Below are 15079 nucleotides of genomic sequence, written 5' to 3'. Positions count from 1 at the left end.
TATATATGGCTAAGACTTTTTTTTTTTTTCTAAACCACATTCATCAGCACTGAGAAGCTTTAAAGTTTTATTAGTATCATAAAAACCCTTCCCAAATGCAACTACTTTTGATAAGTGTTCATTCTGACAATGAGAATTTGTTGAGGGCTGTTGGCAAGTTGGAGGAATTTTTTTTTTGAAACTAAAATTGGCAGGAAGTAATGACCCCAAGTGCTTTCTTTCTCTGGACTCCAGCCTCACCCCCTCAGTGTTCTCGTTTCTTGCCCCCACCCCAGTTCATCACTCCCAACCCAAAGCCAATAAATAACAGACCTGGTTTCATACAGTTTTTCTGGGAACAAATTCAAATACTGAAGCAGACTTTCAACCTTCCAGCTTTTCTTAACTGTGGAGCAAAGACTGTCAAGTCAAAGAAAAAAATATATTTGTCAGCCACTTCATGATGGGATTTCTTGGTGATGTTATTACCTTCTACCTAAATAAGTTGAAGCTTTTATTGTAGTATGCAGTGTCAGATTGCTGTGAGCATCTTCGTAATTGAATGTCAAGATTCAACTCAGTTGCAAAAAATAAAGTAAAAAAAAGCATGATGCATGTAGCAAAAGACAAATCCTTATTTTTTCCATAATGCAAATATGCTGACAGACAAGACTGCCATGATCCAGATGTTATACAGTTTCTTATGTTTATTAAATGAGAAAATGCAGGTAGAGGACATAGAACCATGCTTAGCTAATGCTCAATTCAGTGAAAAACTGCCAATTAATTATTTTATAATACCTTGGAAATAATGCTAACGAGCAAGATGACTGTTTGGAAATTCACCAATATGCATTATGGTGGATCTCGGCTATGTTATAGCCATCTTGAATAAAGTCTAGATCTCAACCACCTATCAGATTTGATGACTTCTTTCAAATACTTGTTTCAAATACAGGAAATATGTAAATATAATAATGGTGCTCAGACTCTGAATCCATGTAACAGTTCCATAGCCCATTCAATTGTGTTCCCCTCAATGATAAAAATAAACTCAGGAGAGATACATTTTTATGGACACTTATAGAATGAAGCTCGACTGAGAATTGTAAAAACTCTTGAAGACTTTGACCTGGGCCCAACTGAAAAGTGTGTGAGAGTCAACTCAGTGTCCAGTGGTCTGGCCGAAGAAGACCTAGAGACCCTTCTGCAATCCCGGGTCCTTCCTTCCAGCCTCATGCTACCAAAGGTGGAAAGTCCTGAAGAAATCCAGTGGGTGAGTAGTGAATGTTTCTGCTTTAAGGCTCAGGACTGCCTAAGGAGTAGCAAAAGGAAGGGATTTGGGTGCCACGGGTTTTGAAAATGCATACACAGAGCAGAAAGGAGAGGAACTGGAGAAAAAAGAGTGAGTGCAAGAGACCGTTCCCTTCAACAAGGAGGACCTTTGCCCAGAGTGTTCTATGGAATAGCTCCACTTTTGAAATGGTGCGTCTGCTTCCTAATTGGATTTGTGGTTTGGACAGAACAGTTTCTTCAATAGTCTTCCCATAGCAATCCCTAGAAACTAGGTTGCCTGAGAATTTCATCCCTTCTTCCACCCTTGCCAGGTCCTGAGCCAAGGCCTCCACCTGGAAGAGCGGTGACGTAGGTGGCTCTTACTGTGATTCATTTGAAATCATCATAGGCAGCGAGAGCACATTAGCTGCATATGAAAAAATGAACCCAAAGAAGGGGAGGAAAAGGTCACTCGTAAGGGCAACTAGAGGAATAAACAGGAAGCTTTTAACCAGTGGTTTTAATTAGCACAGATATTATTTCCTGAACAGTTCTCTAGTGCATCCTTTTTAAATTGCTGACAGGTGTGTTTGTGTTTCATGACGGACTTTTCAGCCAATAAAAACCTGAAATGTAAAGTGGTAAAATTACTTAAGAAAACTTCTGAAAGGGGCCTAATTATACTATGATTGTTTAAATGGTGAAGGGGGGGGGCCACTAGATTTTATTTAGGGGGTGCTATTATTCTGTAGATATCTGTGGAATAAACTAGCATTTCCTTGTGCCATTCCAGGGCAGAGAGGCTGTGAAATATGAATGCTGGAAGTATTTGTGGTCAGGGTGAGTGGGCAGTGGTGGTCTTGAAGCCACATCTAGAATTATCTCAAAGGCTGTGGGTGCAACCACAGCGATGCGCCGAGTGGTTGTAACACCTGACGGAACTGCTCACCTTCTGAATGCATCCGGATATCGTGGGTCGGTGCAGCCTGGTGCCACGGCCACTGCCACATGTGGCTACATTTGAAATGTGGCCAGTGCAAATTGAGATGTGCTGGAAGTATAAAATACATACATGATTTTGAAGACTTGGAGCTCCCACCCCCAGAAAAAAAAAAGTGTAAAATATCTCAATAATTTTTATACTGATTACACACTGAAACGATAATAGTTTGGATCTATTAGGTTGAATACAAGAGATTATTAAAATTAAGTTCACCTGTCTCATTTCACGCTTTTAATGTAGCTACTAAAATCTTTAAAATTATATGTGTAGCTACCATTCTATTTCTTTGGGACAGCTCTGTGTTGGATTCTTCTTGAAGGCCCGGGTTCAAGGACCAATATTGACTTACTGAACTGGAGTTCTTCTCTCCAAGGTTACCCTGTAAAGCTGGGAGATACTGGTTAGATTATGTTAATATCCTGGAGGGCTCTGACCCCATTCAGATATGTCTTAAGTTGATTGAAATGGACTCTGGAGTCACTGTTCCCTTTTGGTTTCATAGTTAATGCCTATTTATCACCGTTATTACCCTTAATTTAAGATGGGGGTTGGGGGGACCCACCTAGCCCTCAGCTATGGCTTCTGTTTGCTGTTTGAAATCCCTGGATGTGAGAAACCTACTGAAATCTAAATAGGACTTCTAGTTAACAGAAGTCTTTTTGGCTGTTTATTTTTCCCTCTCCGTTTGTATTTATGCGAAGCATAAAGCCCAGAGCCCGATGCACAACTGAAAGATGGGCTTACTTGTTTTCTTTTGTGTGAGAATCTCTTGCTCGCCTTTTGTCGCTAGTGTGGGTTCTTGTTTGACTGGCACGGCTTATTGGACTATAACAAGCGTAACTCTGCCTCCTTTGTCGTGGGACAATTCTCCCACAAATCCCGAACAGTGTGCATTCTTCCAGCACACTATCGGGTGTGCACTGGAATTGAAGGCATTGCTGAGCCCTGCGACTTTGTCTCCTCCCCACTCTCTTTGTGATTTCTCCCCCTTCTCTCCTCCCCCCACACCCCAGCCCCTCCACCTCGCTGAAATGAACACTTTACCAGGCCGGAAACATTTAATCGTCTCCTTTTGAAAAAATTAATTGAAACTTCTCCACTAGTTACCTTTTGTGTTAGTACTTAATGCAATTTTTTAAGAAAGAGGGGGAGGAGGTGGAGGAGGAGGATGGGCTAGAATATTTAATTTTTAAATGCCTCTATTGGCTTAAAAACAAAAGGCATTAGAGGTCTTTCCCACTAAGAACAGAGAGTCTATTGTAAGGTGTTTACCTAGTTTTAAACTTTTTGATTTTTGTAGTTATAACTGTTATCGCAAAGAATGGGGCAAAGTAACTTCGCAAGTTTTCTTTTTTTTAATGAGGGGAGAAAATGCCCTACCACACATTTAACAACGAAACCACTAATATTTTTCACTACCAGTTTTCGAGCTTACATGAGGCAAAATCATGTTTTATTTTCATTTACATCGAATACTGTGCATTTTATCCCGTATACCATAGCCTGCTATTTTGGTGGAGTTATTCTTCCCCCTGAAAAGTTGCTGAGGAGGTGGTGATGATGCTGTCCGCGGGGGCCAGTGGGAGCAACTGGGAATAATTCTTCATTACTGAAAGCTGTGATTTATTTTAGCCTAATTGTAAAGTTACTGCAAATTGCTCAAAAGCTTTTTAAAGATCCTAGTGATTAGATTTTTTTGTGGGGGGGGTTGCACAGGCGAGGAGGGGCAGCTAAAAGGGGAAATAACACCTCTAATCCCGCTTCTGGTAAATAGGCTGCCAGCTTTTCAAATGAGTTTCCTTTCTATTAGTCAGAATATTATGCTAAGCCTTAAGCATTAGTTTTTTTATGTTGCCATAGCAGCCTTATTCCTGCAGGGTGGTGACCTGTGATGATTACAGTACAAAGCTTATAGGGTCTTGAAACCCCCTTTGAAGATGAAAAGTCTTTGATGGTTTATATTTATGCAAATCTCTTAGATATGATTTACCCAACTGAGACTGAATGGAGAGATGATTAAAATTCCCTTTTCCTTTGATATCCATTAATAGCTGAGTATTCCTTAAATTTAAAATGGATATATATGTTTTCATCTTTATTTACAAAAATATCTTTATCATACCTGTGTTTCTTTCCTATCTCCCCACATCTTATTAGATCTAGACAGACATAATAGATTTACAATTTAGAGTGTGTTTTTTCCCCCTTTTGAAAGGTGGGGGTGGGGGGGAATCTGTGCAAGAGCTTTTGTATGTTTCCAGATGATAGATTTTGGAATTTGGGCTACCCCACTGGCAGCACAGAGCTAGCTGTGAACTGGTCTCATGGAAAAAATTGGCGAGCTTTGGTCTTCAAAGAATTAAACTTCCTTTTTAAGGTCTTCCTAGGTAAGCTAAAAAATTATGAAGAAAAGCCTTCTGAACAAAGCGTAATGGTGCTATAATAAATAATATGGATTCTGCGTAGAAGGACACTGATGAACACCGCTGAACACTGATGTCAGCGCTGGGCACAAAACAAAAACAGAATGGCAGGTAGAGCAAGACTGCATTGTTTTAAGGACCTACCATTTGCATTTAAGGAAGTGAGGCTGAGAGGTCTTAAGTAAATATGTTTTCAGGGAAGCATTGAAACTGGAAAATCTCTTCTTCCAGTTTCAATTCCTAGGCCTCAAACTGCTCCTTTGGGGAAAAAAATTGTAATGCTTGAGGTTTTACTATTTAGTTTGGTGGGAATTTTGTTACCTTTTTTCTTTGGTCTTTCTTCTTCTTTTTTTAAATTCTTTTGTGCGAATGAAAGAGGCTAGGATATTACTTCCTCAGGTCAAAGACTTAAATACTACTTATATGTCTACATTTCAGTGACTGTATATTCTTTCCCCCACTAATCACCTATGACACTTTTGGTTTTAGTTTTCAGACAAATTTTCACTATACTTAAAAGGCCGAAAACTTGAACAACCAATGAACTTAATCCCTTTTGTGGAAACTGCAATGGGTTTGCTTAATTTTAAGGTAAGAAAAACCGTAACATGGTTAATAAGTTAGTATTTTATTTATCACAGAAAGAGAACTTTCGTTTTCAATTTTAACATCTACTTAAAATATTTTTCTAGAAATATTTATAAGCAAAGGAAATGTACAGCACCACTTGTTCTCTGTAATAGTTCAAAACCCAGGTTGTCAGCATCTTAGAAAACAAAGAAATTGGTTAAGTAGAAAGGAAAAGCTTCCCAGTCCAAAATACTTAAATGAAACATTCATATATTCCTAGTAATAATTTTAATTAAATAATCACTGTGTGAATATATGCTTTGAATTATTACATTTATAGACTAAATGTACATGAAAAATTTATTTGGTCACCCTTGTGAATTAACTTTGGGTTCTTTTCTGTCAATTGCCTTTTCATTAGAAAATTTTCTGGCTTCTCTGTAACAACATTATCCATAATGCCTAGCAGATAAAATTATTATTTGTAAGTTCATGTATACAAATAATTTGTAGTATATTATTTCAATTTCCTACATTAGAACATAAAATATTTTCCAATATAAATTCAGGAAGATTAGCCGAGCCAAGTGTTTTCAACCATTGTTGGTTGCATTAAACTACCTGCCTTAAATTCTTAAATTCATAGCTAGCTCATATTTTTCCCCTTTATCAGTGAGCATTTATAGTGTTTTCCAAAATAAGCCCCTCATTCCACCTGACCTGTGAACGTCAACCTAGCACCCCCTTCTCAGAGTTCCTAGCCTACCTTTTTATTTTCCCCAAAGAGCAGGAGAAAAGTCACTAAAAACAAAGGAAAAAAGGTGGCTGAACTGTACTGGAGGAGAATGTGTGAGCAAATGCTCCGAGAGGAAACTCTGTGGGGCTGTGCAGGAGGACCCGGTGCAACTTTTTGGGGAGCTGCTTCCACCCTGGCCTCTTGAGCAGCTTGTTTACACAACTAACCTTACAAGTTCTCCCAGCCCACCCTAGAATCCTCATAAAATAATCAAATGCACATCCCTTAGATGCAACTAGATGCATACAGTGATTTAATTTTAAGTGCCGTTTCGTCATTTTATTCCATAATGTATTTAGAGGCACTTACAACGCCTGAAATTAATCAACAGTGTCCCCACGGGTTCCTCATTTCTATGCCACCCACATATATTAGAAGGTCATATCTCCACCTTCCAAGATGCACAGTTATGTCCACAACAAATATCATTAATCTTTACTTTCATATATAAATGTCAAAGTTGCTTTATTAACACATCTTGGATGACTTGTTGCATTTTTATTTTCCCCTCTGGAGTTGTGGGTTTCTGTCTTTAATCCTGAGACCATTTACTTGATCCTAATGCAAATAATCCAATTAGTTTGATTTTAAAATTCCATGCTTCTCTCTTAAATGGTTTTCTGTTTACTATTTGAGAGTCTCTTAAAGCAAAAACAACTTTTGGAAAAATATAACATAGTACAATCAAAATGAGTTTATTCAAAATTTCTCTAGAAATTGGATAAACTACATATTGAACATTATAACTATATTAATAAATTGTAATAACCATATGAATATAATCCATTAAGCAAAGCAGATATATACAGTATACTTATCTTAGATGATATTAAATACCTTTCAAAAGATATTTCAGTATTTCAAAAGGGGTAAATTTGGGCTGCGCTTTTAGGACTGCTTTCAGCTAAGCTGTGTTAAGAGTCAGGTGGTTCTGTTTCTGACATGCACCATGCTTCATGCTTCCCCCTCTCGTGAATGCATTTCTGTGAGATGGTTCTGTTCTGCTCTTTTGCAGGCTGTGTGTGAAGAAACACTAAAGACTGGGCCTCAAGTAGGTCTTTTTCTAGATGCAGTCGTGTTTGGAGGAGAAGACTTTCGCGCAAGCATAGGTGTCAAAGACTGTGTGTGTGTGTCTGTGTGTGTGTGTGTGTGTGTGTGTCTGTATTTTTTCCTCACCCCTCAGCAATGGACATTTACATGACAATGTATATTTGCCAACCATGAGAATGGTTTTTCATGACAATGAAATGGACAATACTTCCTGATAATTTAGGGGCCCTGTAGCTGTCCTTCTTCCAGAACACTATATTATTAATTCTGTTCATTTATAAAATATATAACTAATAAAAAGCCTGTTGCAGCCTCAGGCACACTCAGGAATACATGGCACCTACTTTGCTCCTAATAAATATATTATGTGAACAACCCCACCGTTGCTTAAATATTTTGTTTTCACATCAGTCTGAGGGCTGTCTGACTGTAATTTAAGGCAATTTCACATTTGCCTTAGTGAATTGTCTTCTATATTATATGTAGTATGTAAATATTACTTAAAATAGACCTTAAATTTCTCTTAAAATGCATTTCATTTTATGCATTATCTTATCACTAAGCATTTACTGAGACATTGTGCTGGTTTTCACCGACTCTCTCACCGTCCCTGGGGCACTGCACTCGAGGTGTCGGGCGTTTGTCTAACTAGAGACTGAGGCATTTAGAAAAGAGGCCAAGGCCACAGAAAGCGTTTTCAGAACCACAGTCACAGTGACCTGCAGACAGGCACTTTCCCTAACCAGCGAGTGGCATGGTCCAAATATAAACAGTGACACCCGACACACACAGGATGAAAAAAGGAATTTGTTGTAATACCAGTCTTTCCAGGAGACTTTTGTGTATCCAGCAGTTCAGACACACTTTTTGCCTCCCTCAAAATGAGTTCCCTTCCGTTTCTGCAAGTTCTCCATCCAAACCCTGAAGCAGAAGTATTTGGCTCAGAACCTCAGTTAAGACAAGGCACTGCGACCACAGCACACACGATTCTGTGCTCAGTGTGAGAAGTTAACTGTTTCCCTGCACAGCTGCTTGGCCGCCTTTCATGGTGCTATCTTTGCACTGACACTTTTGGGCAATGGTAAAAAGGAAAAAAAAATATATCAGGAGTCACTTGTGACCCTGAATCTACCTCCTGAGATGGGGGAAGGGCCTTTTCTTAATGCTTGTAGAAGCCACTATATTGAAAGGTGCCTTGCCAGTTAAACAGACACGTATGACATTTAACTTTGCCTCCACAAATCCCTCTCTTAGTTTATATTTGAATCATTATTTTGCTCAGGAGCAATTCCCAGGGAGACATAGATGTCTTTACAAACTGGGTTTTTATAATTGTCTGGGTTCGGTTTCCCAAGCTAAAGCCTCCTTTTTCTGTCAACATCCCATTTTCAGGTGCAACAAGTAGCAAAGACACCCAGGATATTCTCTACGCCCGACAAATGATCGTTGTCATAGCAAAGGCCTTTGGTCTGCAAGCCATAGATCTGGTGTACATTGACTTTCGAGATGGAGATGGGCTTCTTAGACAGTCGAGAGAAGGAGCTGCCATGGGCTTCACTGGTATGATTCTTAATGATGTCTTAGAAAACAGTGTCTAGATTAGCTAGCATTCCAGAAAAATAGAAATTTAACCAGAAATTGCTATTTCTAATGTCATCAGATATCTCATATACTTATTCCACTATTTGAAATAGGAAAAAAGCCATACAGGGCAAAATCATGCCAAACATACTGTCATGTTTTTCTTTGGCTCTGCAAGTCAAAAACAAACCATTCGTTTTAATTTCTCTTTATATTAGTTACCATCTTTTTTCTGTCCTCTTAATTTTTTGGCTTACCCGAGGGGAGGGATGAGGCTGTTACAGAAGTGTTTTTGAGTGAATTGCCATAAAAATTTCAGTTGACAGAAGAGCTATTTCCTAAGATATTAACTCATCTCTGAAAAATGTTGGTGATATTATCTTTGATTTGTTGTTTTACTCATAACTAGAGTTTTTGTTTTCCTGCTACTTCCAGCCCCTCCTTTCTCTCCCACCTCTCAGTAAGTGTCTATGCACCTGGCAACACCTGCGGGCGTCGGCTGGCACTGGGATCAGCGGGTCCCTTGCAGTTCTGTCTGGGGCACAGGCAGGCATCTGGTGATTGGTGTGCCCGATTACGCAGACCCCATGAGCCAGGAGGCAACTGAAAATTGTGTTTTTGCAACAAAAATATATTTTTTGAAAAACCACGATAGGATTCCATGCACAAAACACATGTGCAGTTACATACACACACGCACGTGCTGGCAACCATGGAAAAAAACACCCTAGGCTCTTATTCTTGTTTTTATGATGAAAGTTCTAAACATATTAATATCAGAAATGTACCCAAGTAATAAGGAATACAGACAAGCATCCTGAGATCCCTTTTATAAATATTTTTGAAATATACCTAGTTAGGGGTTACTGGTAGAAATATTTCATAAAGTGGCCTTAAATGTAAAAACATCTTAAGGGATGATGACTTAACTGGAAATAAAAATGGAAAGACTTAAGAAGCAGTTTTAGTTATATTAATAAGTTATATTAGAATTAAAGCTCTGACATTTGTTTTTGTGTTTTTGACATAAAGAGCTAAAATATCCCCTCCAATGTTTAAATAAATGTGATCCCTTATAGAGAAATATTTTTCAATGATCTGAACTTATTAATAAATGAAATCCCCCTGCATTTCGCAGTGATTGAGAAAGAAAGGAGTCCCTCCACTACATCCATGGGCTGTGCTTGTCGCTGGCTCTTTCCAACAACTGGTTAGGATGTGGCCCAAATGGAAAAGTTGGAGAAAAACTCTATGAAATTTATCTAATAGACCCTGATGTTGTTGGCCCAAAATGCGTGGCATTGGCTGCCAGACAGCCAGATGTTGCTCTCAAATGGGAACTAATTCAGCAAAAAAGAGAAAGCAATGACTTGACACTGGCCTCTCTCCCCATCACTCAGTACAAGCGGGGTTTCCCCAGCCTCCTCTGGGGTAAATGTTTGCTCCAGAACTTCTAAGGGACCTTGAGAGTCTCTCCACGATACAGCACTGAATTAAATTGGTCCCTAATTCAATCGCAGAAGACAAGCTATTTCAAATCAGGTTTAAATTTCTAGACTGTGCCCAACTCAGCACGAGGAGCTTATGGACCTGGCACCATTGTTTCTCCACAACAGGGAGTATTAAATAGCAAAAAAAAAAAAAAAAAAAAAAAAGGAAAACAAAAAAGAAAAAGAAAAAAAGGAGAAAATGGAAGCGGGGACAATGGGAGCAGGGAGGGCACAGGCCCATTGTACGCGCACGTGAACGAGGCTGTGAACCAGGGAGCCACACTCCCCAGCAAGGCTGCAGTTTTTAGAGGGAAGGTCTTTATTGCCCTAATTATATTTCTACAAACCAATATAAGGTAATCAATCTGATAACGAGATGGGAGATTATTTGTAGTCGTTTTTTTTTAAAAAGGTGCTTTTAAATGAGTATTTTAAACCACTCATCATCTGTTTGTCCTAGCTGTTTGGCATTTAATTGCCATACCTTGGGCTTTGCATAAGAAGAGAGGAGCAGAAGGAATAAAAAGCAGCAAAGGAAAAAAGGAAGACAGGGAAGAAGGAAGGGAGGGAGGAAAGAAGGAAGGAAAGAAGGAAGAAATGAACGAACGAAAGAACACATGTCCTATCTGAAGCAGGTAGTTGAAAGGTTTAAAATCCAATCAAAGTATTGTATTATCCATAACACTGATAAGGAAGACTAAGGATTTCCTGTACTTTTAAAAATTATATATTTTTTTAATGAGTTGTAGTTTTTAAAAGTTAGCTATAGTTTCTTTTCTGTAGTCATTGTTTCACAGGGTCACAGTCATGTAGATTGATTTTAAATCAATGCATTGGATGTGTAATGGCCATTAACTTTAGGAATTTTTTAATAAAAAGAAACCAAAACTAAATCTTAAATAAAGCTTTAACAGCTGACTTAGTCATTCCAGCACTACATGCTGAGAAGAAAGATTATAAATATGAAGCACTATGGGTTTTCTTCTTTTTTGCAGTCTATTGTAGAAGACAAAAACGACACCATCATACAGTTACCTAAAAGACTTGGCAGGTATTGATTTAAAGCACAATATATCAAGTGGTACTGTAACAAGGATTTCATGGTCATCAATTTTAATGTCTTCCAATTTTGCACCCTCTCAGTAACTTGTCAATAACAACTCTTCTGTATAAAATATTTGCTCCATTCCCACATGGCATTAAAGTCTGTGATACAGTTGTTGGAATATATGAGATGCAACAAAAGAGAACATCACGTATGAATGTTCATAAATTTCTAAAACCTAACACATATCTTAAAATTAGCCTCATTACCAAAATATAGGTCCTTGAGAGCTATCAGTAATTTTACAGTATTTTAGGTAGTTTATGTTTGCTCCTCAAATTATAGTGCCTGTACCAAGAAGTTCCCATGAAATCTGTCTTTTTACACATCAGTATAAATTATGCACATAAATTATTAAATTCAGGGCTAACAATTAGTAGGAAATGACTACCAGAACTGACATCCTTTATTAATAATATTGTAACAACTATTAGATTACTTAAATATGATCTCAGTGTCTATTGAAAACAGCTCTCATTTGTCAACACTCATGTTATTTGGTCCCAGAAATTATTCCTCAAATAATTTAAAGAATCTGTATTTATATAGGTTTTTAATGTTTTATTAGTATGCCAACAAATAAGAATGAAATAGCAAACGTGAGGATCTTTTAATTATGCCATTGTAAAGAAAAGATACTGTTATATTACTTAAACTCTTTTTCAGGAAACATTTAAAAAATTTCTATAAACATTTTCTTTTTTCCATTTGATAGAATAATGACAGTGACAGGAATTGACATTTTATAAAACATCAAGAATATAATTTGTATTGGCTAAATGTTAAAGCAACTATTTCAAAAGCAAAGCCAATTGATATACTAACAAATATATTTAGCAGAGTAAATTGATCATTAAATGTACATTCATTTTTAAAGAGCCAAATATGTCTATAACTTTATCATGTAATAAAATATAATCTCATCATTATTATAACATTAAATTATGTTACATTTTATTAATGACCTAATTAGATTCCACACTTCCCTGATTGTTAAATTGTTTTTTTAACAACTGCCTGATTTCACAGAATCCTGTGTATCTTTTGTATGATGTTTTTATTTAAAATCCTTCAACTTCAAAAAGAATCATAAGTCTTTTTGGAAGATATTTCTACAGAAATAAGATTTTTTGTGAGCTATTTAAGACACTATGAAGGGGGAACTACCCAGTCTTCATTCTAGAAGCCAAAAGGGAAAATCTGGATTTGTTTTTGGATAGACAAACTTTCTGTAATTTTCTATTTAAAAAATTTTAAATGGATTAATCTAGAGACCACAGTGTTCAAATCTGCCTTCTAGCTTACTACTGAATAAAATATATTCATTGAAATTCAATTTTCTATTAGGAGTTAGAAATGATGAATTATGTTCACCTAAAAGAAATAAAATTAAATATATTATTATAAGACAGTATTTGATATCAGTATAGTTATAACATCTGCTTCTGTAAGCTTTATGAAAACTAACAGACCACTTCTAAAAGAAATCATGGAAGGGGGCATAATCTTACAAACTAAGCAAAAGACAACTTGTACAATTTGAGAGAATTCTCATTTAACTTTTTCTACTTCAGTGCAAAATAATCGCTGTGACTTGCAGACATTACTCTTTAAAGTCCCAGCCAAAGCAGTTATTCAGCGAGCTGCCTAGTCAATCCACCTGTAACCAAAAATTAGAGATTATCTGCTCTAAAGTGGCATTTCTATAGGATAACAAACACAGTTACTTCCGTTGTTGTATTTGTTATGTGGTATTCTGGAAAAGCCTGTCTGATTGCAGTTTTTGTTTTGTTTTCTAAAACAAAAAAAATTCTAATTTTGTTATTTAACATACGGTCTGTGAGACATTCAGAAACCTCACTTGGTAGAAACATTTTGTTTGAACATCTGCTTGTTGTTTGGCGGTTCTGGTGTTATTAATCTTCTTGTAGGTAAGCAGGTGATCCACCCTAACCAAATTGCCGTGGTCCAGGAGCAGTTTTCTCCTTCCCCTGAAAAAATTAAGTGGGCTGAAGAACTGATTGCTGCCTTTAAAGAACATCAGCAATTAGGAAAGGTAAATGTTTTGTTAATGCCCTGGGTGAGAGTGGTGTTTAAAATACCATGGGGAAGAATAAAAAAATATGTATTGTTTGAATGCTTTAAGAAAACTCATTGTATCTGGGGAGACCTGGGAGAGGGGGAGGGAATAACATTCATCAGTGAGAAAATTGCTTAAGGTAGATTTGCCCTGCCCATGTTCCTAATATTTCACTAACTGGCTATCAAGTCTCTCATTTTATTCTTTTCATAAAATGTATTGACAGCCTTAGAGAAAATAGAAGTCTGTTTAGTTTTTCTCTATAGACTCCAATGCAGCATTCATATGAAAATAATTTTAGATCAAAGTGAGAACAAGCTGTAATGAAATAAACACAGTTTGACCAAATGGTTCTTGTGGAGGAAAGAAATAAATTTCAAGTTATTTTAATTTGGGGGAAAAAAAGTACAAAAATCTCCTCCGGTTTAGTCATTTAAGAGTGGGAGGTTGTATATGTGTTTGTACCAATTTCTGGACCTGAGATTTGGATGGAATGGGAAGCAAATTAACACTGGAGTACGGTTGTTCCTAATTTAGTGCATCATTGAGCCTCGCGTTTCCTGCTCTGTGGGTTTCTGCTATGTAAATATTGCAGTGGTAATGCACAATCTGTCTCCACTTTGTGCCAGTAACACTTAAATTAGGTGTCGCCTGAAGGAAGATTTTATGCTAGTTGCAGCATTGTCAGTTAATTATCTTAAAGGTTATTTGCAATAATACCGTTTGCCTCTTTTTAAGAGGCTAGGAGGGAAAGTTGCATTTATAAATCTATAAATGCAACTTTAAATCTCTAAACTCAGCCTCATGTCTTCCAGAAGGAGTGAAGTTTTGATGCCTACGATGCAAAATTACTTAGGAGAGAAAGGATATTGAAAAATTATTAAGGTTCTAAATATTAAACAATTCCCCCTACAAAAACTAAAAGAAGAAAGAACTGGCCTTCAGTGGTGAACCTGTGACATCCATGTGAGAAGTGTCCCTTGCACTTTTCACTGGCAGCAAGAACACCTGAAAATCCCAGCACTTGCCAAAGTGGGTAACAGTATTAAATGGGTCACTCCCTAAGGATGTCTGCCTTCAACCCCAACCACGCACACATGCTCACGCTCACACACTAGCAAGGTTCATCTTTGCACAGATTCACACTTTATATCCAAAAGCAGAATATGGGACATAGTAAACGTCCGATTTGGACTTCTACCAATTTCATGATAAATGGCATCCTTTCATTTCACATCAGCAGTGGCCATCAAAAAATAATGCATTTTATAGAAAAATATTTTTAAGTCAACATTGTGTTTTATGTCCCTTTCTATATCTTAACCCAAAAATCAAGACACCTCCCCCCCGCCCCCAATGAATAAACACAGATATTTACCTAGGGAGAAGAGAGCATGGACTCGCTCTCATTCACACATGCAAATAACTCCATCCACTCCCCTCTCCCACTTGCCTATGCACAGACACACTAAATGCTCTACACCTCTGCTGTGTACCTCATGCCAGCTGAGGATATACATGTGATAAATACTTCCTAGTGAAATAGTAAACTGAGGCAGCATATGGACCATTAAAACAACAGCGAGAGCAGAGTTACAGGCTGGACTAGCACTGCCTCCATGACATGTCCAAACTGTGTTCTATACTGGGTAGCAGCATCCAAAGGAGGCCACTGGGCATTGTAATCAGATAGGAGTATGGGAGAGTTTACCTTAAATTTCAGTAGC

At 37.5% G+C, this 15079-nt stretch overlaps 1 protein-coding gene and 1 long non-coding RNA gene across 8 annotated transcripts in view; one reads left to right on the top strand and one right to left on the bottom strand.

Annotated features, from left to right (window-relative positions):
- Positions 1-15079, bottom strand: part of LOC142874810 (uncharacterized) — a 108442-nt gene that overhangs the window by 22367 nt on the left and 70996 nt on the right. The window lies entirely within an intron of this gene.
- CLYBL (citramalyl-CoA lyase) overlaps positions 1-15079 on the top strand; it is a 246535-nt gene that overhangs the window by 212667 nt on the left and 18789 nt on the right. For 3 of the 7 annotated variants that reach the window (XM_020290261.2, XM_076009304.1, XM_076009305.1), the window contains exons 3-7: positions 1067-1255; positions 5170-5271; positions 7062-7155; positions 8489-8656; positions 13204-13328. In XM_020290261.2, the coding sequence (XP_020145850.1) occupies positions 1067-1255; positions 5170-5271; positions 7062-7155; positions 8489-8656; positions 13204-13328 (678 nt within the window). The other 4 variants (XM_076009307.1, XM_076009308.1, XM_076009309.1 and 1 more) reach the window with 2 other exon arrangements.

The sequence above is a fragment of the Microcebus murinus genome, chromosome 13 (assembly GCF_040939455.1).
Source record: "Microcebus murinus isolate Inina chromosome 13, M.murinus_Inina_mat1.0, whole genome shotgun sequence".
Classification (NCBI taxonomy): domain Eukaryota; kingdom Metazoa; phylum Chordata; class Mammalia; order Primates; family Cheirogaleidae; genus Microcebus; species Microcebus murinus.
This window is presented reverse-complemented; position numbering and strand designations above follow the sequence as displayed.